The sequence below is a fragment of the Zalophus californianus genome, chromosome 13, assembly GCF_009762305.2.
Source record: "Zalophus californianus isolate mZalCal1 chromosome 13, mZalCal1.pri.v2, whole genome shotgun sequence".
NCBI classification, from domain to species: Eukaryota; Metazoa; Chordata; class Mammalia; order Carnivora; family Otariidae; genus Zalophus; species Zalophus californianus.
In genome coordinates, this window is record NC_045607.1 from 22086934 (window position 1) to 22111642 (window position 24709).

Genomic DNA, 24709 nt, shown 5'->3' on the forward strand with positions numbered 1-24709 from the left:
TCTCTCTCAATAAATAAATAAAAAAAAAATCTTAAAAAAAAAGATTTTATTTATTTATTTGACAGAGAGAGACACAGCGAGAGAGGGAACACAAGCAGGGGGAGTGGGAGAGGGAGAAGCAGGCTTCCCGCTGAGCAGGGAGCCCAACGCGGGGCTCGATCCCAGCATCCTGAGATCATGACCTGAGCCGAAGGCAGACGCTTAAGGACTGAGCCACCCAGGCACCCCAAGATTTGAATTTTTTAAAAGATTTTATTTTGAGGTAACCTTTACACCCAACATGGGGCTCAAACCTACAACCCCAAGATCAAAAGTTATATGCTCTACCAACTGAGCCAGCCAGTCGCCTTTAGATTTGAAATTTATTTATTTATTTTTTTAATAAAGATTTTTATTTATTTTTTGACAGAGAGAGAGAGACAGCGAGAGAGGGAACACAAGCAGGGAGAGTGGGGGAGGGAGAAGCAGGCTTCCCGCTGAGCAGGGAACCCAACGCGGGGCTCGATGTGGGGCTCAATCCCAGGATCCTGGGATCATGACCTGAGCTGAAGCAGACGCTAAACGGCTGAGCCACCCAGGCGCCCCTAGATTTGAAATTTAAACATGACCTTTGCCACTTAAGAGTTGGTCTCTTATTTATCGTGCTCCTCTAGTCATCAGAATGCAATTTTTAAAAATCATCTCTCTTTTATCTCTCTCTCTCAATTTTTAAAAATCATCCCTCTTGTTGAAAAATGATAGACCAACAGAATCCTTTGGATTCCCAAAGAATTTATGTCACAGAACAATTTGGGTTCCCAAAGAATTTATGTCACTAAGGTTGTTTACCTTTCATCTATTAACATTTGCGCCTGTGGTTTCTTTTATTTTTAATCAAGGTCAAATCAGAGGTTGGGGCTTATCATTCTTATTCCACAACATCCAGAAATAAAAGGCTGTATTGTTGCCACATTATCTGGTTGTAATTCCCTGAGAGATGATCTTCAAGTTCCTGTTGCAGAGACCCTGGTTGTGCCCACTTCTTATCCTTTCGAAGCCAATTTCTTTCATTTTTCTTTGTTTCTGTGAATTACTCCAGTACTCATCTTCAGATATTGTCCCTCCACGAGTTGGTTTCTGTGCTGGGAACAGGAGAACCCCTACCTGATACTACTCAGTGACAATCCGCAGATGGTGAGTAACACTGAGGGAGAAGATAGGATGATGGGCCACTCTCAGGTCTCTGGTTTGGTCAACCGGATGCTGGTTCCACACACTCTGAGGGATACAGGAGATAGGTTTGAGAAAGAAAATATATTCGGTTGGAGATATACCGAGTTTGAAGCACAGGTAGGACATGAGGTGGAGATGTCCAGGAGAACTTAACTGGAGAGAGAAAATCGTTATTTAGTAATTGAAGATGAGGGAGCAGGGAATGCCAAGAAGGAGCAGGCAGAGTGAGAAGTGGTCTGGGACTAACAGCCAACAAAGTGCCAACTTCAAAGGGGTGGCAGAGAATGAGAAGACAGTGAAGGTAACTGATAGAAAAGAATCAGGAGAACATTATGTAGGGAAGACCTAGTAGAGGAGTTTTGAAAGGGAGAATGGAGTCCACAGTTCAAACAAGATCAGGATAAAAGTGTTCATCAGAGTATGCTGGTGGTTGATCCTCGAGTGCTTAGTTTCAGGGTAGTCCAGTGTGTTGAGGAAAGAATAAAGGGGCAGCTTGAATACGGGAATGGAAAGAGAAGGATGAGGTAGGTTATTTTTTTAAGGAGAGACTAGGGATAGAATATGATAAGAACAAAAAACACTCAAAACACCCTAAAGCTAGGGTCCTCTGGGAGTAGTGAAGGATTTCTTAGGATATGAAGATATGGGTAGTGTTGTTTGTTTTTGTTTTTTTAAGATTTTATTTACTTATTTGAGAGAGAGAGAGAGTGCACAAGTAGTGGGGAGGAGCAGACTCCCCACCAAGCGGGGAGCCGGACGTGGGTCTCGATCCCAGGGTACTGGGATCATGACCTGAGTTGAAGGCAGAACTTTAACCAACTGAGCCACCCAGGGGCCCTGAAAACATGGATAATGTTAAGAGAATCAATCTCTTGGTCATATACATTCTTCTTTTATTTTATTTTATTTATTTATTTATTTATTTATTTATTTATTTATTTATTTATTTATTTATTTATTTTTGAGAGAGACAGAATCTTAAGCAGGTTCCACGCCCAGTGCAGAGCCCAATAACTCAGGGCTTGATTCATGACCCTGAGATCCTGACCTCAGCCTAAATCAAGAGTCAATGCTTTTTTTTTTTCAAAGGATTATCAAGAGTTGACGCTTTATCAACTGAGCCACCCAGGTGCCCCGATTCTTCCTTTAAATTGCTTTGCCTAAGAACGCTCTAAATTCAAGGTGTCCATGGGACGCCTGGCTGGCTCAATCAGTAGAGCATGCGACTCTTGAGCTCCAGGTTGTGGTTTTGAGCCCCACGTTGGGTGTAGAGAGTAATTAAAAATAAAATCTTAAAAAAAAAAAGTCAAGGTGCCTTTTTCACTATGGCCCTTCTCTCATCTTACAAAAGCAAGCCACACCTCTCAGCCACCTCCAGTCTATGGTTGATTACCCCCGGGGAAGAACTTCAAGTGACTTCAAAAGGACAATTTGATATACCAAATTAGATAATGAGGAAGTGAATAACAACACCTGGATATGTCTCTCTTTCTTTCTCTCTCTCTCTTTTTTTTCCCAAAAAGCCTCTGTCCCTTTCATTAAGAGATATATTTCAACTCTCAAAAGTTGTAACATAAAAATATGCTAATCACTAATAGTTAAAGCCTTTCAAAAAGTTGTAATATATTTACGTTGTTTTGAAAAGTTGTGTACTATTACTAATTATGCTTAGTCAATCATAATAATTTTTCAAATGGCCACAGAAAAAATTTAAACTTTTTAATTTACGTATGTATTTTTGTTGAAGAAAAGAATGAAGTGAACAATAAGACTTTCAAGGTTAAAACTGTATTGCATTATTATAAATTATTGTGGGGGAAGTAAAATTGACATACAAGTTCAGGGAGAAAATGCAATTATATAAAATTACTGATTTTTAAGAACTTGTTCATGTATTTTTAAATAGATAATAGTAGGCACCAAATCAATATCTCATTTAAAAAATCTTATTTAGAGCAACCTGGGTGGCTCAGTAGTTAAGCGTCTGCCTTTGGCTCAGGTCATGATCTCAGGGTCCTGGGATCGAGCCCCGCATCAGGCTCCCTGCTCAGTGGGAAGACTGCTTCTCCCTCTCCCACTCCCCCTGCTTGTGTTCCCTCTCCGGCTGTCTCTCTCTCTGTCAAATAAATAAATAAAATCTTAAAAAAATAAAAATAAAAGTCTTATTTAGATGCTACATATATATTTTTTTAATTTTTTATTTAAATTCAATTTCAGGGGCACCTGGGTGACTCGGTCAGTTAAGTGTCTGCCTTCCGCTCAGGTCATGATCCCGGGGTCGTGGGGTGGAGCCCGCATAGGGCTCTCTGCTCAGCGGGGAGCCTGCTTCTCCCTCTGCCTGCCGCTCCCCTGCTTGTGCTCTGTCAAATAAATAAATAAAATCTTTAAAAAATAAATTCAATTTCATTAACATATACTTCATTATTAGTTTCAGGGATAGAATTTAGTGCTATATATATAGTTTAAAGAAGTAACAGAAGGATTTTTATTTTATTATTATTTTTTAAAGATTTATTTATTTATTTTAGAGAGAGAGAGCATGAGCTGGAGGGATGGAGGGAGAGGGGGAGAGAATCTCAAGCCGGCTCCACATTGAGCATGGAGCCTGACATGGGGGTTTGATCTCAAGATCTTGAGATCGCTACCTGAGCTGAAACTAAGAGTTGGTTGCTTAACCGACTGCGCCACCCTAGTGCCCTGGTTTTTATACTAAAGTGCTAATATTTACAACAGAATTTATTGTCAAAATCTCTCCCTTTCAATTTTTTATAAGGGAAAATTTTAGATGCCAATCTAAAAATGTGTGAATGGATTACATTGGTTTTCAAAAATTTTTTTGGTGGCGAGAGGAATGTAAACAAAAAATTTTGAAGCCACTGTCTAAAGGAAATCGGAGGAGATATCCCTTCTGGTATAGGGATAAATTTTATCCCTAGAGGAAATGTTGCCTTAGCCTCTAAGATGCAAGGTGTAGTATTGTATTGGACCAGGTCAGCTTTTTGCCCCTTTTCAGTGATATTTGGGAGGGAAGAATAAAGTGAATGATAGGTTTTGCCAGAGGTTGGGAATTGATCGGTACTGTCTTTAAGATAGAAACCAAGGAAAGACAGACTTGAATTCATTGCCATCTTTGGGGTTGAGGCTAAGAAGGGAGCATGTGATACTTAGAGGAAACACAGACCAAAAAGCTGTGGAAATGTGCCAGGCGATGGGGAGGATCCAAAATGTATTCTAAATCCACAGGAATTAGGGAATAGAACAGTGGAAGGATTCTCTATGGTGGTTAGAGACTAATGTTTCGGAGTTTGATTTTTATAAGTGGGATGTTTTGAGTCCTGACACAGTTTTATGTATAGTGAACATGTTTTTAACTAATAACTGGCTGAAACGAGCAGGGATGAAGATCATGAGTGCTGCGGACTCTGTTGGCAGACTGGACCCAGTCCCTGACTTCTTCAGCAGCCAAAATGAATACTGTGTGAGACTTATTTCTGTAGAATTTTGGCTTGTCTGGAGCTCCTTGGGATTGGATAATTGAATCATCTGGGATAGTTGGATTTTCTAGATAGTTTAGAATTAATCCTTTTAGGCATCTAAAATTGCTTATTAGAGCGGGCGCCTCGGTGGCTCAGTCAGTTAAGCATCTGCCTTCGGCTCAGGTCATGATCCCAGGTCCTGGGATTGAGTCCCACGTGGGGCTCCCTGCTCAGTGGGTAGTCTGCTTGTCGCTCTAACTCTCCCCTCCCCCTACTCGTTCTTCCTTTCTCTCTCTCTCTAATAAATAAAATCTTAAAAGATTTTCAAAAATTTATTTATTTATTTGAGAGAGAGAGTTCGCGCACAAACAGGGAAGGGCAGAGGGAGAGGGAGAGGGAGAAGCAGGCTTCTGGCTGAGCAGGGAGCCCAGCGAAGGGCTCCGATCCCAGGACCCTGGGATCATGACCTGAGCCCACGGCATAACGACTGAGCCACCCAGGTGTCCCTGTACTGTCTCTTGATGTCAGGATTATCGCCACGGCCATCAGTTATTCAAGTGAAATGACTTCAGGGACTCTGGGGTGGGTAGTGCTTTTTGTACTTTACAAATAACCCCAGAATGTTCTGCTTTTTGAGTTCTTACAGCTTCTTTTCATAGTTTTCCTGCTTCTTGCTTGGTTTTTATGGGCTCCGTAAGCTCCTCTGTCATCCAAGTACCTGCCCAGAAGAGTGCTCTCTAATATTCTGCTTCTAATTTGCTCTCACTGTGGAAACAAGCCTACTTTGTTAGAACTGTACATACGTTTAGTGTAATTAGGGCCTTCCGGAGGGGAGAGTGGACTTTGAAAGAGTGGAAGACATAAGTTTTTCCGTTCTTGGATTTTGTGATGCATTATTTTGGCTTCTCAGTGGCCTCTTCTCTGCCCCCTGTGCATCCCCTTCCACAATTCCTTCTTGTCTGTTTTTGGAACTTGAAGTAAATTCTAGATAGGAAGTATCTCCAGGCTACTATCCAAAATCAAACTGTCTAGTAAGAATATGAAAGTATCTATCTATTTATTTATTTATTTATTTAAAGACATTTTATTTATTTATTTGACAGAGAGAGATAGAGAGAGAGCCCAAGCATGGGGAGCAGCAGAGGGAGACGGAGAAGCAGACTCCTCGCCGAGCAGGGAGCCTGATGTGGGGCTTGATCCCAGGACTCCGGGATCATGACCTGAGCCGAAGGCAGACGCTTAACCGACTATGCCACACAGGCGCCCCAGAATATGAAGCTATTTAGTGGGAAAAATAAACTACAATAGTTTGAAGGAAGAAGCAATTATAAAAAAAGCTTAGAGCTTTAAACACTAGAGATTAACAGCAGTGCTGTAAAGTGGTATAAGCTGCTGTATATGATGAAATGTTAAAGGCATCTTTTTTTAACCTAACAATTCCGCCTCTACATATTTCTCTCTATATAGGTAATAATGTGATTAGGTTGACATATGCATAGGAATTTTTTACAGTAGCATTTGCTTGCACTAGTAGAAAAAATTGTCCACAACCTAAATGCTCATTAGTAGGGGAATGGTTAAATAAGTTTTATCATGTACTTATCATGCAGCCATTTAAAGGAATGGGGTAATTCTGTACATACAGATCACAGTGGTGAAGAATGATCCACTCTGTCTAGGTTGAAATCCCCGCCCCACCACTTTCTAGTTTGTGGCATTTTGGATTTTTCCTCCACGATCTGGTGTCATAGAAATCCTTACTTCATAAGATTGTCGTGAGGACTAAATGGATTCCACCATGTAGAACACTTTAAACCCTGCCTGGCACGATTAGGTATTAGCTATTATTATCATTACCTCTATGGAAAGACACCTGTGATATATTGTTTGGTGAACAGATAAAGTTACATAATAATATGTGTAGTAGGATTGTGTATACGCACGTATCTGTGATTTGCACATGTGTGGACTCTGAAATTTATACATAGGATGAACTTAGGAGATGCTAGTCTTGTCTGGAAGTTAATATTGCCTAACAAACTTTTTTTTTTTAGTTTATATTCTTTTTTTTTTTTTTTTTTGGTGGTGGCTTTAGAAGGATCTGTTTGAGGCTATGGGAAGTCAAATTTTTTCAAACCAATCCTTGGTGCAGCTACTTTACGTATTCATAGTCAGGAAAGGTTGGAGGCACCAAGTTGTTAATAGGATTATTTCCAGGGAGTAAGAGATGAGGGGATGGTGGGCAGGGAGGTGCGGGACAACCTTTACTTTTATACACTTCTGTATCGTAGTCTTTGCAAATAACAAACTATTTGTCAATATCAAACTAAAAATCCAAAATGTCCTCAAAAAAGGAATTGGTGAACTTAATGTTGTATGTATGAGGTCATTGATAAAAAGAGTGGTGGTGTAGGCCTTTTTGGAATAACAGGGAAGAATGTTTATGGGGGAAAAACAGTAATACAGAACTTTATTGTAAGTATGGGCCTGTCTCCATTCTAGTTTCTTTTGGGGATGTATATATATGTGCAAAGACAAGGCCTCAGAGAATGCACACTCTACCTGTTAACCACATTTTCTCTGGGGAATGCGATGGTGGGAGTGGAAGGTCTTTGACTTTTAATTTTATGATATCTCCAATCATTTGAAAATTTCCCAAAGATCATGTATAATTTCCATACTAGAGCAATAAAGGAAATAAATGTCTTTAATGTGGTGTAAGTACCTTGTACTCGCCTAAGTTACATCTGGAATGACATATATTCATTTTTCAAGGCATTAACTAGGGCTTTATAGATTTCTTTTAGGAATAAATGCAATTTCAATCCATTTAGGGTCTTGATTTCTTCCTCTTATACCAAAGGGGAAAAAAAAGCATTTGATCTTGTACCTAATTTGTTGTTGACATTGCCATCACATATGCAACCCCTTAATTTGAATTCCATTTTGCAAGTGTTTTTTTCACGTACACGACCTCACGGACAAACTTAAGCCGTAAAGTTCAAATCGGTATATTGAAAATAAATCACTCGGGTTACCAAAAAGAACGTAGGTATTAGAATAAAAATTAAAAAAAGCCCATATAATCATATATACTTGAACTTTAAATATCTTGGTTCATTTAACTTTGGTAGGACTTCGTGGCTTTCCTTCACTCGGCAGTCCTAGTTTCTGAAAGATCAGAAAACTATACTTGATCACGGCTTTTAAGTGAGAAAAGGAGCCCAGGGAGCCGGGTCGGGGCGTTCAACGCGCCGGGGCCGAGAAGTTCGCGGGAGGCGCAGGGCGGGGCTTCCTCCCGCCGACTCTGAACCCGGCTCTACTTTTCCGAGTCCACGTCTCTTCCTTTGGACAGGCGTGTTTCTTCAGGTCGGGACCGGCCGACGTGACAGCCGCAGACCTTTCAAGAGGGAGCTCGGGCCCCGCCTGGAGGATCTCCCCTGGCCGCGGGCAGCGCGGACCAGCCCGGTCAGACCCCTCCCGGACTGCGGCGCGCGGCCCTTCGGGCCCGAGCCCGCCGCCGCCTCGCTTCTCGGCGCCCACCGCGCGGCGCCGCGCGCAGCATCCCCGGCATGGAGACCGGCTCAGACTCAGGTCAGAGGCCCGCGCGTCCGTTTCGTGGCGCGGCCGCCGCAGGCTGCTACGGCGCGGCGGGGTTGGCTAGGCCGGGCCGCCCGCGCCGGCCGCCGCGTGCCGGGTTCGCGCGGGGAGCGCTCGTGGGGCGGGCGGCGGCAGGTGGGCAGGACGAGCCGCGAGCGAGCGAGCGAGCGCGGGCGGGCGCGCGAGGGGCCCGGCGGGGGGGCCGCTGGGAGGATGGCTCAGCTCTTTCTAAATATAAAACCGGCGTGAGTTGGGCGAGCGCGGCGCGGAGCCGCAGAGCCGCCGCGCGGGCCGGGCGCACCGGGACTCGGCCGACAGACGGCTCGGCGGCTCTGCAGAGGCGCGAGGCGGTGGGAGCGCCCGAGTCGCGAGCTCGCGGGGGACCGCGAGAGCGACGCGTGCAGCGAGGAGGACGCAGGCGACGGCGGCGGGCGGGCCTCGTGGGCGCAGCGCGACCCGCGCCGAGCGACCGGAGGCGGCTCCCGGCCTCTGCCGCACCGAGAGCGGCGAGCCCCCCGCGCCGCTCGTCCGCGCCCTCCCGCTCCGGCCCCTCCCTTCCCTCCCTCCCTGGCGCAACATGGCTGCGGCCGCCGCCTCCGCCTCCCAGGACGAGCTGAGTAAGTGCCACCGCCAGCCCGCGGCCGCGAGTCAGAGCCGGCGCTGCGCAGGGCCCGGGGCGGCGGCCGGAGCCGGTGCCGGGCGGGCTGGCGAGCCGGGGCGCGCTGCCGCCCTCCGGGAGCCGGGCTGGCTGGCTGGGTGGGTGGGTGGGTGGGCTGGCGGGTGGCGGCGGCCGCGCCGTGCGGGGGGCTGGGGCGCTCGGGCCTGGCGGGCGGGCGGGGCGCCGGACGCCGCCGCTTGCGCTTGTAGGCCTCAGGTTTGCACCGTCACGTTGCGAAATTGAAACCGGAGCCCCGGGCGGAGCCACCTCTGCCCGCGATCCGCCCCGGTCCGGGGGTGGGGGCAGGTCAGCCCCCTGCCCTCTGCTCTCGGGCTGGCGGACGGGCCTGGGCGGGGGGCGCAGGGTGGCGGGCTGTGTCTACCCGTCCCGTCTGACCCCGCCGTGGCCCCGGGTCCCAAGTGTTTGGGGGAGTTCTAGAAATGGAGCTTTGGGGGCGGGGGAGAAGGTGCCTCTGTGTGACACCCTGGAAATCAGAGGAAAGGTCAAGAATAGGCGGTGACCCTCAGGTGGAGCAGGAAGGACGGGAGGGCAGAGAGAGGGTCGCTGGGCTAGACGCAGGGGAGGGGACCGGGGGCTAATAGCGCTTTCAGAAAGGAGAGCCGGTCCACACTCGGCCGTAAACGTTGCCGTTTTTCAGGGGACGGCGAGCCCTGTTTGGGGAGAGCGGTGGTCACCCTGAATCCCAGGCCGCCCCGCCCGCCGCCCGGGTTCACCTCGATGCTTTGTGGGAAGTGTAGTTCCAGGGCGCCGCAGGCCCACGCTGGGGTCATAAAAATTGAATTTTCCTAGGACACGTAAGATGATTTCTGATTGCGTTTGGGGTGGTTAGACGAAATGCTTAGGTTGAGCTTTTGTTTGTTTTTTTTTTCCAGTGCTGCCCTTCGGTTTATGACAGAAACAAAAAAGGTGTTATTTAGGGATGATGTGAGTTTTAAGGGGAATGAAGCATGGGTGAGGTGTCGCAAGCCTTGTGAAGTTTTTGTTGTTATAGTCCCTTCTGCATTTCCATACGAAAGTAGTTATAAACATAGTAATTTGTGTTTCTTTGGTGTTTGGCAGTTTAAAGCCACTTTTATATACGTGATCTCACTCTTACCCTCATAACAACCTTGTAAGGCAGGTAGGTAGGAATTATCCTTGTTTTAAAGAGGAGGCAGGCTTAGATTAAGTTCCTTGCTCCTTTGACAGAAAACTGGTTGTAGCAGGAGTAATGTTTGTTCATTCTGAAGCTGAAATAAACAGTTGGTGTGACCCTGGGCAGGATGGAGCGTCTGAGTGGACAAGGTCTCAGGGTGTTTTGGGAGATAGACATGGTTTGAGGGCCGTAGAGTTGATCAGATCCAAGCTGGAGCACCCCTACCAGGTCTCCTGGGGAGATCAGTTCCCTGATTTTTTTTTTCTTCCCTTTTTTTGTTATTGTGGTAGAATACACATAACATAAAATTTATGGTCATAACCATTTTTAAGTTTATAGTTCAGTGGTGTTAAGTACATATTGTTGAGCAACCATCACCACCATCCATTTCCAGAACTCTTCATCTTGCAAAACTGAAACTTTATACCCATTAAACTTGAACTCCCCATCCCACCCCACTCCACCCTCGCAGCACCTGGCAACCATCATTCAGTTCTGTCTCTCTGATTTTGACTGCTCTAGGTATCTCATACAAGTGGAGTCATACATGATTTTGTCTTTCTGTGACTGCCTTATTTCAGCCTAACGTCTTCAGAGTTCATCTCTGTTGTAGCATGTGACTGTATTTTCTTCGTTTTATTCCGTGTGTGTATATATTGCATTTTCTCATCCATTCATCTGTTGATGGACACTTGGGTTGCTTGCACATTTTACCTGTTGTGAGTAATGCTGCTATGAACATGGGTGTACAAATATCTCTTTGAGACTCTGCTTCCAGTTCTTTTGGGTATATATGCAGAAGTGGGATTGTTTGGTCATACGGTAATTCTATTTTTAATTTCTTGAGGGACCACCATACTGTTCCTACCAACAGTACACAAGGGTTCCTACCAAAAGTACACAAGCGTTCCAATTTTTCCACATTCTTACCAACATTTGTTCTTTTCTGTATTTTTGAAAGTAGCCATCGCAGTGGGTTTGAGGTGGTCTGTTTAAAATTGTTATACCGCATGGTATCTCAGTTCCTGTAGTACCACAAAACACTTTAAAATCTGAATTACCATTTGGAATGGGGGGAAAAAACTAGAGGAAAATTGGATATCATTCTTTTTTTTAAAAGATTTTATTTAAGAGTGCGAGCTTATGCGAGCTGGGGGGAGGGGTGGAGGGAGAGGGAGAAGCAGACTTCCTGCTGAGCAGGGAGCCCAATGTGGGACTGGATCCCAGCCCCCCAGGATCATGACCTGAGTCCAAGGCAGACGCTTAACTGACTGAGCCACCCAGGCGCCCCAAATTGGGTATCATTCTGAAGTGGCTGTCACATTGTGTACGTGCTCCTGTACATCAGGTATCTGTCAAGTGCTGGTAGTACTTCTGGTAGTACTTCTGGAACTCACAGCTTTAGCAGCTGCTGAAAAAGAAACAAGTAGTTCCAATCCTTGCTTTTCCATTGTTTTGTTTGGTTAAGTCATCAATCATCGACCACAAATATCTGTTGACTTGGTTTCTGTGTTCCTTTAGAAGAGATTAAATGTTTGGCCGCTGGTTGCTTAGAATAATTTAACTTGAAATTACATACATAAGTACTGGTTAAGCAGTTTCAAATAAGCCACTTTTAGTTTTAGAATAGTTAGAATAAAAGGAGAGATGGCTGATAAATGATGCTTTATACAATTTTTTAAAAAAGCCAAGAATCTGAATATTGCTGGCTATTATTTTTGAGTAGTAGTGATAATAAAAGCAAACTTTTGGATGCCAGCATTGTTTTTTTTCCCTAATACTTTATTGTAAAAATCTTCAAAAATACAGAAAAGTTGATAGTGAGTATTCATATACATACTACTTAGATTCTGCATTTGATATTTTACCAGCTTGTATCATGTATCTGTCCATCTTTCAATCCACCTTTTACAATTTTATTCTAATTATTTTTTAATTCAACTGTAGTAAAATACACATAATGAAACTTATCATCTTAATCATTTTTTAGTTGTACGGTTCAGTGGCATTAAGTACTCAATCCAGCCTTTTTTGATGTGTTTCAAAGTAAATTGGAGACATCTGTAAACATACCCCTTAATATTTCAAGTCTAGCATGAAGTGTTTTGCATATATTTTATTTGTCACAGTAATCCTAAGAGGTGGGTCAAATTATTATTGCCGTTTTATGGAATGGAAAACAGACTTTTTTAGGTTCCCAAGGTCCTGCAGCAAGTGAGTGGTGGCGTCGGATCCCAGGTGTCTCAGACTCCAGAGTGCACTCAACCAGGCTTTAGGCTGTGTTACCTCTGTTTACGGTAGTCAGTGTTCACGCCGATGGAAAGATCTAGTCAGGTGGGCTGCTAAATTCTTAGCTAGGTGTTACTTTAGTCCAGCTATTTGACCGCTGTTTAACATTGCTATGGGGTGCAAAAGAAACACCACTGTCCACCAACGGAATTATAATATTGCTGAGGGGAAAGAGGAAGCATACATGTAAACAAATATGCAGGGAGCAAAGTGTATGATTATATAATATAGATAATGCTAAAATCATATTATCTGTGGTTCCCACATCTGCTATTTAGGGATGTATTATAGCTGGTAACACTGGGTTTCTATAGATTTCAGATCAGCATTTTTTATCTTTGTATTTGAGGTGATACACATGCCATAAATTTAAATTAAATCTATAGTTGCTTTCAGTTGTATCTGCCACTGCACTTTGCGGGAGCTCCCAAGAAGCAGCACTGTTAGGTTTCTCTTTTATTTCATATTTATCGATTGAATGATTAGTATCATTGACATATGGAAGTTGCCAAAAGGTAAGCAGGACAATCTTGGGCTGGCATTTCTTAGAATTTGTTATTCTTTCACAAATCTCATGTAATTGTCACTTTGAATCAGGTGTTTGTAAAGTTAATGTTTATTGAAAGCTTACCGTGTGTTCTGGTCACTTTGTACATGTTGACTGACAGAATCCTTACAACACCCCTGTGAGTTTGGTGCTTTTACTGTCTCAGTGGTGGAACTTCCTTCAAATTATAGTTAGGACTTGAATTCAGATTCTCTGATTCCAAAGTTGATGTTAATTCTGACTGACTGTTGTATTACTCTCTCTGAAAGGGAAAATACAGTTTATAACAAGAGCAGCATGTTCCTCCCGCCCACCCCCCATGTCTTACTAGCCTCCAGAAGAAATCTGCTGTCGTGTATAAAATGTGGCAGTATTCTGAGGTTCGTTGAATAGAAATATTAGATTTTTGGGTGAGATGCCAGGATAGAGAACAGTTAGTTCTGACTGTTAAAGATAATTCTGAAATCTAGTTTGTAAATTACTTAAGATCATAGTGCTAGAACTGTTTGGAATGGAATGAAATTCAGTGCAGGGCATGTGGGCTAGTTTTTCTTCTAATATTATCCTCTGCCAGTTCGTGGAAAAGTTGACATTGTGGTTATGTTTCAGCAGTGGACAGGGAGATTTCTGACAGAGGGAAGGAAGCATTTGAGACTTTTCACCTGGTCAGCTGTTCAGTGGTTTCATATTCTGGGCTTTATAATTATAAGGCATCCTTAGCATCTGATCTTCACTGGGGTAAAGACAACTCAGGAAGGAGTACGGCCTGTAATCTTAAAGCACATTGACACTCTTCAGTTTGACCATTTGACAGAACCATGGGGAGCTTCACTTGCAAAAGCTGGCCAGATAATCAACATGTCAAATACCTTCTGAGAGAGGCTCTGCCAGTGCCTGGAAGCCTCGTGGCTCTTTTTGAGGGTGAGACGTGGGAAGCTGTCTGTGTAGCTGTGTGGGGGAACGTGATTCTGTGGCCTACTGAAATAGCCCCAGAGACAGCCATCCATGCAGCGGAGCTGATCTTTGTAGAAAGGCTCAATCATGCCTGTATCATTGAAATTTTGGTTACTTAGTCAAAGAGGAAAGTTAAAATGGGAAATAATGATATTTCTGTTTCTTATCACTTCTATTCTAATTCTTCATTTTTACCCCATTCTGTCTTGAATTATGCTTCCAATAAACCGTAATATTTAATAAAGGCCAATGTCAGTGAAAGTAGTTGGCACTGGGGCATTCGACCTTGTTCAGGAGATAGATGTTAAAATTATTGGCCCTGCCAACATGCTCTGATGGTCTAATTCAAGTTTCTGGTCTCTGGTTTCAGGCCTGGCTAGTCTCTGCCTTGATGCTGTTGTCTTATATGGCTTATTTTCCCCACACATTTTCAGTTAAGTAAGCCGACTTTAAAAATCGAGTGACTGACTTTTGGTCCTGTCCTCATAGGGCTCCTGAGCCACTGTAGACTCAGGGTTCTATCTAAATGTACATAACTGATACAAAGTGTAATGTGAAAAATGCCTTCCACTGTTCTTTGGAAATTTCAAGTGAGAATAGCTTGAGCTAAGACAGAGGTTGGAAAATACTTTCAGAGAAAGTTTGAGTCTGATGTGCTGGAGTAGAGGTGCTGTGGCTGCGTGAAGTGTTTGTTGGGAAAGGAGATAAAATTTGGAGTTTGATACTTGACCCTTTCTGCCTTTTATGTTCTTTTTACAATTTGGGATCTTCAGCAAATTATTTTACCTTTCTAGGTCTAAGTTTCTTTCTCATAAAATTGGGATAGTAAGAAATACTCATAGTGTTGTTATGATTAATGTATATGAAAATGCACTGTATAAACAATTAAGCTCTATGTAAATTATTATTATTATTTAGGTGGGGAGGCAGTAGGATATGAAGCTGGGAAGAGAGGTTGGGACTAGCTTGTGTGAGAATGCCAACACAACTAGTTTGGACTTTGTTCTGTAGACAGTAGAGGACCATCAAAGGCTTTTAAGCTGGAGTGTAACATGAGTAGGTCTGTTTTATAAGGATAACAGGTGGTAGTGGTGTAACATTGATTGCGTGGATCCAGAGACCAAGAGCAGCAAGACTAATTAGGAGGGTATCACAGTGGCCAAGTGAAAGAAACCTAGGGTCTGAAGTGGGACAGTGGAAGTGGATTTGGCAAGGAGGTAACATAACCTAGAATCCCTAAAATAGGCAGAAATTATCGGCCAAGTATATCAGTGTTGTTCAAGAGAGGGAGGAGTTAGAGATGATTCCAAGAATCTACCTGAGGGATCTGCGGGGGGTGGAGAGTATAATCTCTGACAGATTTAGGGAAGTGGAAGTGGAGAAAAGAGAGAACAGGTTTGTGTTCAACAAAGAAATAATTTGTTGAGTGAATGAGTTGAATTATTGAGGTGCCCATGTTGCATTGTTTAGGGAGACTGTTTGGAATAGTAGCTGAAATGTGTGGAGTCAGAGATGGTTTTGAATCCTGGCTCTGCTGCTTTTTGATTCATGTCCTTGAACAAGGGACCTAACTTCTGGGCTTTGGTTTTCTCATCTGTTAAGTGGGATAACCACCAAACCTATTTCACAGAGTTGTTGTAAGAGTGGGAAGAGATAAATAATGCATGTTAAGAACCTGGAATAGCGCTAGGCGTGTGGCTTCCTTGGGTGTGGGAACTTGTTCTGAAGCTTAGGACAGTGTGGGGGTGATGGTAGAGTCAGGGTAATGGGCAGATTGTCCAGAGGACAGCTGTCTGGGTGCTGTGCATATGTAGGGGTGAGAAGAAGACCAAGAAGAACCAGAGAAGGGGATCAGGAGTGCTGAGAGAGGGCAGAGGTTCCCAGCATTATGAATGTGCACCATTTACATTCTCAGTTGTAATGTGCAGTAACATGTGTACCCACCTACTAATACCCTTCTTATAAAAACTGTTGTATAATTAACACTTCCTTTCATTTTTAATGTAAGACTTTGTATGTTTGTGATTTTTGATGTATATGTACACATACACAGATATGATGAAATCTATGTTGTATTGATATTCCAATGTTTGTCTTCGGTGAATAATTTGAAAGTATTAGCCTGTTATTTCTATACAATCACTTTTATTTGTGGACATACTCCTTATCTTTCTACAATTTGGTAATCACTATAATTTTTTCCTCATTCTGAATTTGCAAAGCAGGGCATCAAATTAGATCTTAGCATAGAAATGAAAAGTGCTTTTCTTTTTTTATTTCTTAATGATAGCTATGAATATAAATCTTTTAATTGCTTTTTTTTCCTGGTGTTCTAAATAATAGATTCTTTATACAATTGCATATGTACGAGTGGATGAACCTACCATTGGTGATCCAGAGGATTTTTGTCAAGACTGGATAAACCATGTATCACATTGATTGTAGAGGTTAGTAGTTCCTTAGTTTCTTAGGAAAAGACTATGAGTGTTAGTTTTCAAGTAGTATTGTCTGCCACAATAAAAAATGACTTTACATGCTCCTGGAATGTCATCCTGGAGTTAACGGTTTTATTTGTAAAAAAAGAAAGAAAGAAAAAAAGGGGGACGTTGAAAGAGGCATCATCATAGTAATTGGATATCCCTAATTCTGCCTTTTTCACATGTGCTGTGATGAAAAAGCCACTAAATTCTACTTAATTCTGGGGCGGAATAAGACTCGTGTTGGTGTCATTCTTGGATGATATTGGATGGTCCTTTGATTGAAACTCTGTAAATTCAGATTGTAATTCTCTGATACCATGAGCTCAATATCCAATGTACCTCGGATTTTGTGGCTTCAATCCAAAGGTGCATCTTATTGCTTCTAATTTAACGATTGCATTCCCCTTCCCCCAGTGCATTCTGTTTTTCAGTATGTATATTGCTGATGATGGTGTATGATTCCTTAATTCAGTTAGGTGGAATTTTGAGGGATAGAATGAATGGAGTATTTTATAAATCAAAGTCCAACTTTAGCATAAGCTTTGGTTTATTTTTGCTATTTCACATATCTTCATTCCATTATAGAGAAATGGAAAACTGGGAGGTTGGAGGAATTGTTTAGAAGAAAAATGAGGATATTGTTTATTTGCTCCTAAATTCTTTCTCAGTGCTTTTGGGCCTGTGACAGATGTGTTAATGAAATTATGATGTACCGAAGGCAAGCAGGTCAAACCACAAATGCTGGAATTTAAATAGTGACTTAAAGAACTTTCTAGAGTTTACACATCCAAATGAGCATTGTCCTAAGTAATTAACTGCTTTGGTGGATCTTAACTATCACATGTTTGACTTTTATGCAGTCTGAACTCTTGCATAGTATATATTGTCTCCTCTGAGCTGGCTTTCATAAGCTGAACTAATCTTTCTGCTCATCAGTTTACTAACATTGATTTTTAACTGGGCATTGGCCAGCTGCTATCTCTGAGGGAAAGGGCTTCCTTGGGATGTGGGAGTGTTTGTGGAGCTCAGTGCATCTGGAGTGTGGCACTTATTCAGTAAATCTCGGGTACAGATGAGGGCTTCTGTCTCATCACTTGGCCCAACCCTGCCAAGCTAACGCTGTGACTTCTTCCTTCCCTCTGTCTGTGTGTGTGGAGGGGGGCAGGGGGATGTGTGTGAGCAGGAGAGGGTTGCCTTGCTAGGGCCTATGCTAGGTTGGTCAGGGACGCTTAAAGTAGCTTGACACTATCTCCAGGTAGCTAGGACTTTGGAAGCGGCAGGAGAAGAAAGACTCCTTTCCCCTTCCCTGCTCAGAGTCAAGAGCGCATCCTCGTGCAGGGGTTTCCATATTGGAGTGTCTGCCTCGGTCCTGGGGGTAAGATGGTGGGCTAGAGGACAGGAAGTTGGTCTGACTTCTTAGTTTTGGGAGTAAGGGATACCAGCAGGGACTGTCAGCAGGCACCTCCTGCTCCGAGTCTCATTGCTTGCAGAAGTTCTTATCTGTCTCCCCTTTGGGCAGCCCTGGCTGGAAGGAGCCATGATGGAATGAATCCTCTCCCCATCTCTGACTTATATTGATTACTACTGGACTTCCTGACATTCCCCTTTTAAGTATGTTTGCATTTAATAATTTTTTTTTTTAAGGTAGGGGTTGGGGCAAACATCTTTTTAAAAACCTAGCAGTAGAGATCAAAATTGAAAGCATTTATTCCTGAAGAAGGATCTCGCTGGCCTCATTTGGATTTTGTCACTTAAGTATTAGAGTGGCATTTAGTGAATCGAAATGGCATATAGAAATCAATAGATGATGTGGACTTTACTTTAACCTTAGTTAGTATCTGGTTAGATTTATAATTCACAGGATTGATCTACCAGAAAAGACTGTTACGTATAAAATCTAGATGGCAGCTAGGCCTTCCTTACTCTTTGTGGTTTTAGCCTCACACTCCTAATTGCAGAGGTTGTCAAAGTCCGGAGGTGGTCCTCTCTCCGCCATCCCCAACCCCCATCACACCCTGTTTTTGTGAATTTCCTGTAATTTACTTTACTTATGCTTTTCTTCTGTTAGGTTCCCATTTCTGAAAATGATATTTTGGTTCCACTCATGTCAGCTTGGACATGAAAACCCACCTGTTTCACTGGTTTACACACACACACACGCTCGCTCACTCACTCCACTCTCCCAAGCATTTCAGTAATTTAGTTAACTCTGGAGTCATGGGGAAAGTCTTGGTGTAGAGGGTTTTTTCTGTCCTTCCACTGTTCTGTCCTCTCTCCACCTTTTTCTTTTCTCCTCTTCTCTCTGTAGTAACTACTGCGTCCCTCCTGATTTGGAGCAGACCAGTTCTTTTTTTTTCAAAGATTTTTATTTATTTATTTGACAGAGAGAGACACAGCGAGAGAGGGAACACAAGCAGGGGGAGTGGCAGAGGGAGAAGCAGGCTCCCCACTGAGCAGGGAGCCCGATGCAGGGCTCAATCCCAGGACCCTGGGACCATGACCTGAGCCGAAGGCAGACGCCTGACGACTGAGCCACCCAGGCGCCCCACGGAGCAGACCAGTTCTGCCACACAATCAGACTGTCCAGAATTCCTCCCACCTTTTTTTTTTTTAAACCCTAAGCATTCGTCATAGTATTAAAATATATATAGTCCCTTTTCCAAGGGATTCTGATGTCAGGTATTATAAATTGTCGCCAGTCCCCTCCTTTCCCTTGCTACAGATGTTAAATGTATAAACTTCTAACTAACTTTTCTAATGCACGAGGAATTAATATTTCATTCATTCAACAGGTATTTGAGCAACTCTTCTCTACAAGGGACTGAATTAAGTGCTGGGATACCAAGAGACTTAAGTCACGGTTTCTCAACCTGAGGAGCTCTGTAGAAGGATGGAGGGTAGAGGAATGGGTACTTAGGTGGAATCAGATTGAAATCACACCTCAGAGAACTGCTTTGGTCTAGGGAGGAGAAGATCAGGCAGTTACATAATGTGCAGCAAAAGACAGTGCTAGGAGAGATGTAGAAAAGAGATCTGTGGGAGTTTGTAGGGTTCAGGTGGGATGTGTAAGTGTGCAGCACGTAATATTTGAGCTGGACCTTGAATGGGAGGAATTGGCTGTGTGGAGAAGGAGACTATTCCCCGTTGGGGGACTTGGTTGACCAAATAATTGGGCAGGGAAAACATGGTACACTTAAGAAGCTATTGCAGTTTGGATTGCTGTTGCGGGAGTAATAGGGTACATGGTTGAGAAGATTCTTTTGGAGATAGATTGGCCCTTAGGAAGGAAGGACTCTTTCTCTGATCTGATAATTCACCCTAGGCATGTGCTAGCTGCTTTTTTTTTTTTTAATGTACTTTCATAGAAGTACTTCTTTTTTTATTCTCCTTGGCAAAGACCTTCCACTTGTATTTGGACCCAGCTGTAAGCCGGCTTAGGCAAAAACAGGGCACTTATTTTAGGGAGTTTTATGGAAACACAAGGGGCCTTCATGAAATAGAAATCATCCAGTTCTTCCAGTCGCTCTCTGTGCCTTTGTGCCCATTCTTTGTTCAGACCAGCTTCTTCTGATTCTGTTTCATAGAGTGGGCTAAAGATGCCCATGTCCTGTCCATTGGCTTTATAGGTCCAGGCACTCAAGGGATGCTTGACTTTTTGGTCCCACTTCTGAATTGCTGAGGAAGGATGAATTGAGTTGGGACCCATCCTGACACATTGGCTGTGGCCAGGGTACAAAGTCATGTTGTACATGGTTGTCCAGTAAGCCTTCATGTCATTTCCACCCCCTTTCTCTGCTTCGGCAGTGCTGCAATTTAGCATGTTGAAGGAGCATTGGGTTTGGAGTTGGACTGGCCTGGAGTTTGAACCCTAGCCCTGACACTTGCTACTTTATAGTCTTGATCAACATTCTTCTTCTTTTTTTTTAATCAACATTCTTAATTCTAGGCCCTGTTTCTTCAGGTGTAAGTTGAAGCTAATATTACCCTACTTCAATAAATAGTACTTTAGAGGGAAGTGTACTGCATTCTAGTGTGTACTTGGAAGGTAAAGACCTCTCGAGGTTCAACTTAATGATTCTTTGTCTTATTAGCTTGGTGACCTTCGGCAAATAGATCCTTAGCCTGTTTTTCATCTATAAATGCAGACAATAGTTACCCACCTCACAGTGTTTTTTGAGGCTCAAAGGGCTGTGTGAAACTGCTTTGTGACTATAATGTGTTTACACATGTATGAATCAGAAGAAAGTAAATACCAGGAGGGACAATATTTCCTTGTGAGATTATTCCATTAGAGTTTAGTACATTTCTGTGGTAACTTGATAGATCTTTCTCAAAATATCTTGTAACTTTAGATTATTAATTGATTTATGATGCAGTGGGCAGTGGTCTAGGTATTTTCAGCTTTCCATTTCAATCTCAGCTTCCACTTAAGCTCTAACCTGATTAACAATTTAAAATTTACTTTCATATTCAGAAAAAATAATGTTCTTTGTAGAAAACTTAAGCAGCCTTAAAAATTCCTAAACCTGTTACCCTGAAATAGCTGTTTTCTCTTTTTAATTCAAACAGGTAATTCATGCTGATGAAGTAAATTAGCAATGACATAAAATTAAGCCAAAAAAGGATCCTCTGAAATTCCATCACATGGAGATAACCACTATCTTAAATTTAGTAACTTTTCCTATTCTTTTTGATGGTGTGTGCTTGCCTTGCATACTTTTTAAGGAATGTTTTGATGTTCAGGTTGTTATGAAAAGATGATACATCTGAGGAAATGGACATACTGCTATTTCTTTTTCTTTTTTTTTAAATTTTTTGTGTAATTGATTATGTGAGTGAAAAACCAGTATTTAGGGGCGCCTGGGTGGCTCAGTTGGTTAAGCGACTGCCTTCGGCTCAGGTCATGATCCTGGAGTCCCGCGATCGAGTCCCACATCGGGCTCCCTGCTCAGCAGGGAGTCTGCTTCTCCCTCTGACCCTCTTCCCTCTCGTGCTTTCTATCTCTCATTCTCTCTCTCTCTCAAATAAATAAATAAAATCTTTAAAAAAAACAAACAAACCAGTATTTGCCTTTTCTAATCCTGTGAACAAATAGCCTTTCCTCCTTAACTCAGAAGTCAAAGTTGTATTTTTTTGGAGCGATCTGAAGTATGAGTGATTTATGTGGACAGTTTTATTTGTCAGGAATAATTACATGTTTTCAGAAATATCAGTGGCTAATGGTGGATAACATCAGAGTGAAGTCCTTGAACCTTTACTGGTTATTTCTTCCTTGGGAGGGGTAGAAGGAAAGAAGGTACCTTCTTTGTCTCTACATAGAGAAATTGAAGACAGGTGAATAATGAATTATAGAAATATTTAATGGAAACTAAATGAATGTATTTATTTTTAGTAGGCTTTTTTCCATACATGAATGTAATAGTTGACATAAGCTAAACTGGGAATTGTCTTTTGTTTTGGGATTGAAGAATTGCAGTGTTTTGATATATTTTTTTGAGACTAAGTTTTGTTTTTTTTAAGATTTATTTATTTTAGAGAGTGCACTCGCACGGTGGGGTGGGCGGCGGAAGGAGAGGGAGAGAAGAGAATCTTAAGCAGGCTCCACACCTGGCGTGGAGCCCAATGCCCTGAGCCGAAATCAAGAGTTGGACGTTCAGCCGACTCAGCAACCCAGGTGCCACTGAGACTAAGTTTTTTTAAACGACTTTATTTTTTTTTTTTTAGAACAGTTTTAGGTTTACAACAAAATTGAGAAGGCACAGAGAGATTTCCCATGTTAACCCCCCACTTTACTCCCTCGCCCCACCCATAGCATGGCTTCCCCCGTCAGCATCACTCACCAGCATATACATTTTTAATCAAGGATAAACCACATTGACACAATCGCCTGAAGTCCATAGTTCATATTACAGTTCACTCTTGGTGTTCTGTATTGTATGGGTTTGGACATATATCCCTCATTATAATATCATACAGAGTATTTTCACGGCCCTAAAAATCCTCTGTTCTCCTCCAATTCATCCCTCCTTCCCCATTCCTTCCTGGAAGCCTCTGATCTTTTTACTGTCTCCATAGTTATGCCTTTTTGGGAATATTCTGTAGCTGGAATCAAACAGTATGTAGCCTTTTCAGATTGGCCTCTTTAGTACTACTACTACTACTAAGTAGGAATGTGCCTTTAAGTTTCCTCCGTGTCTTTCCATGACTTGAAAACTCTATTTGGCCCTGAAAAATATTCTGTTGTTTGTATGTACCAGTTTATTTATCCATTCACTTACTGAAGGACATCTTGGTTGCTTCCAAGTATTGGCCATTACAAATAAAGCTACAGTAAACATCCCTCTCCAGGTCTTTGTGTGGACATAAGTTTTCAACTCCTTTGGGTAAATAGCAAGAAGTGCAATTGTTGGATCATATGGTGAGATTCTTTAGTTTTTTAAGGAACTTCCAAACTGTCTTTCAAAGTGACCATGCCATTTTGCATTCCCACCAGTAAATGGTCTTATTTTTGTCCTTCCATATTCTTTAAGGTTCCTCTTAAGTTTTAAAATTCTGTGCTTTAAATTTCTTTCTTTATCCTTGAAACATGGCTTCTTTCAACAGATTTTTGTTAAAAAAATATGTTTTTACTGAGGAATATTTGAAAAATACATGAAAGTATAAAGAAGAAAAATTACTGATATATTTTCTTCCCCCTTTTATGTACTTGTATCCTAAAATAAAATTAGTATGGTGTGTATATTCTTTTTTAAAATAATGAAATATTTCAAGTATGAAGAAAGTATAGAGATTAATCTTAGAAATACTTATGTATGTCCTACCCATCTTTGTCATATCTTTACATTTTTTGCTGTTAGCAAAAAAATTTTTATTTGAGAAATAAATATTAGAGATACAGTTCAAGCTTGCTGTGTTACCCCTTACAATTTCCCTTTCGTTCTCTTTTTCCTCTTCTCTCCCCTTTTCCTTCTTCTCTATTCCCTTCTAGTCCAGAGGTTGTCATTCCTGTGAAGTATATACATCATATGCACCATATACATAGCACTTAAACTGTACATAGCCTTCTGCACTTGCTTTCATTGATCTTAGGTTTTTAGATATTGTCATGTAGGTCCATGTGACATTTAACTCTTGTTTATTTTCACTGAGGTGTGACCCTGCCACAATTTCTCTACCGTTTTCCTGTTGACTGACATTTAGATTGTTTCCATGTTTTTGCTTTTTTACTGACCCTGTGTGTATGATCAGTTTCTTACAGGTGTTCCTTGTGCTTGTCTTTGCCTAGGAGAGTTTTTCTCCAGGATAGTGTTATACACAGTGTGGTCTAAGGAAGGAAGAATTATTTTTTGCAAATAGAGAACTGTGGAAGAGTGTAAATTGTCATTGTTAATTTATTTAATATTTCACGTAAGACGTTCTCAACGAAGGACGAGTGTTCCTTATCTTTTTCTGACTGGTGACAGTTTGCAGCTGAGTTACTTTGAACAGCACTGCTTTAGGGTATGTTACCCTCGCGTAGAGTTGGTAGAGATTTGTTTTCAGAGATGGTATTGGTGTACACCCCATCAGCAGTGAACTCAATTACCTCTTGGTTTGTTTCCGGTCTTTGCCAACAATTGTAGGTTTGCAGAGTTTCTTTCTTTCTTTTTCTTTCTTCTTTCTTTCTTTTTCTTTTCTTTTCTTTTCTTTTCTTTTCTTTCTTTCTTTTCTTTCTTTCTTTCTTTCTTTCTTTCTTTCTTTCTTTCTTTCTTTCTTTCTTTCTTTCTTTCTTTCTTTCTTTCTTTCTTTCTTTCTTAAAAGATTTTATTTATTTATTTGACAGAGAGAGACACAGTGAGAGAGGGAACACAAAGCAGGGGGAGTGGGAGAGGGAGAAGCAGGCTCCCCACTGAGCAGGGAGCCCAATATAGTCCAACTGACTGAATCACCCAGGTGCCCCTTGCAGAGTTTTTCTGATGTGAAGGGTGCAATATTATATCTTATTGTGTTAATTTTGCATGCTCCTGATCAGTGTGATTGAGCATCTTTTTACGTATTATTTAGTTTATGGGTATCATCTCTGAATTGCTTGCTTATATCCTTTTTTCTTTAAAAACATTGGGATTAATTTGCTTTTTCTTTCTCTCTCTCTTTTTTTTAAAGATTTTATTTATTTATTCATGAGAGAGAGAGAGGCAGAGAGAGAGAAAGGCAGAGGAAGAAGCAGGCTCCCAAGGAGCAGGGAGCCTGATGCGGGACTCGATCCCAGGACTCCAGGATCATGACCTGAGCCGAAGGCAGACGCTTAACCATCTGAGCCACCCAGGCGCCCCTAATTTGCTTTTTCTTGATTTGCAG

At 42.1% G+C, this 24709-nt stretch overlaps 1 protein-coding gene across 6 annotated transcripts in view; it reads left to right on the plus strand.

Annotated features, from left to right (window-relative positions):
* The first annotated feature begins 8020 nt into the window (after positions 1-8020).
* The window catches only part of ECPAS (Ecm29 proteasome adaptor and scaffold), a 99846-nt gene continuing 83157 nt past the window's right edge, over positions 8021-24709 (plus strand). The window contains exons 1-2 of one of the 6 annotated variants that reach the window (XM_027614862.2): positions 8264-8282; positions 16236-16339. In XM_027614862.2, the coding sequence (XP_027470663.1) occupies positions 16318-16339 (22 nt within the window). In that variant the 5' untranslated portion in view covers positions 8264-8282; positions 16236-16317. Of the gene's footprint in view, positions 8283-8534; positions 8906-16235; positions 16340-24709 lie in introns of those variants that run through there. The other 5 variants (XM_027614861.2, XM_027614864.2, XM_027614860.2 and 2 more) reach the window with 5 other exon arrangements.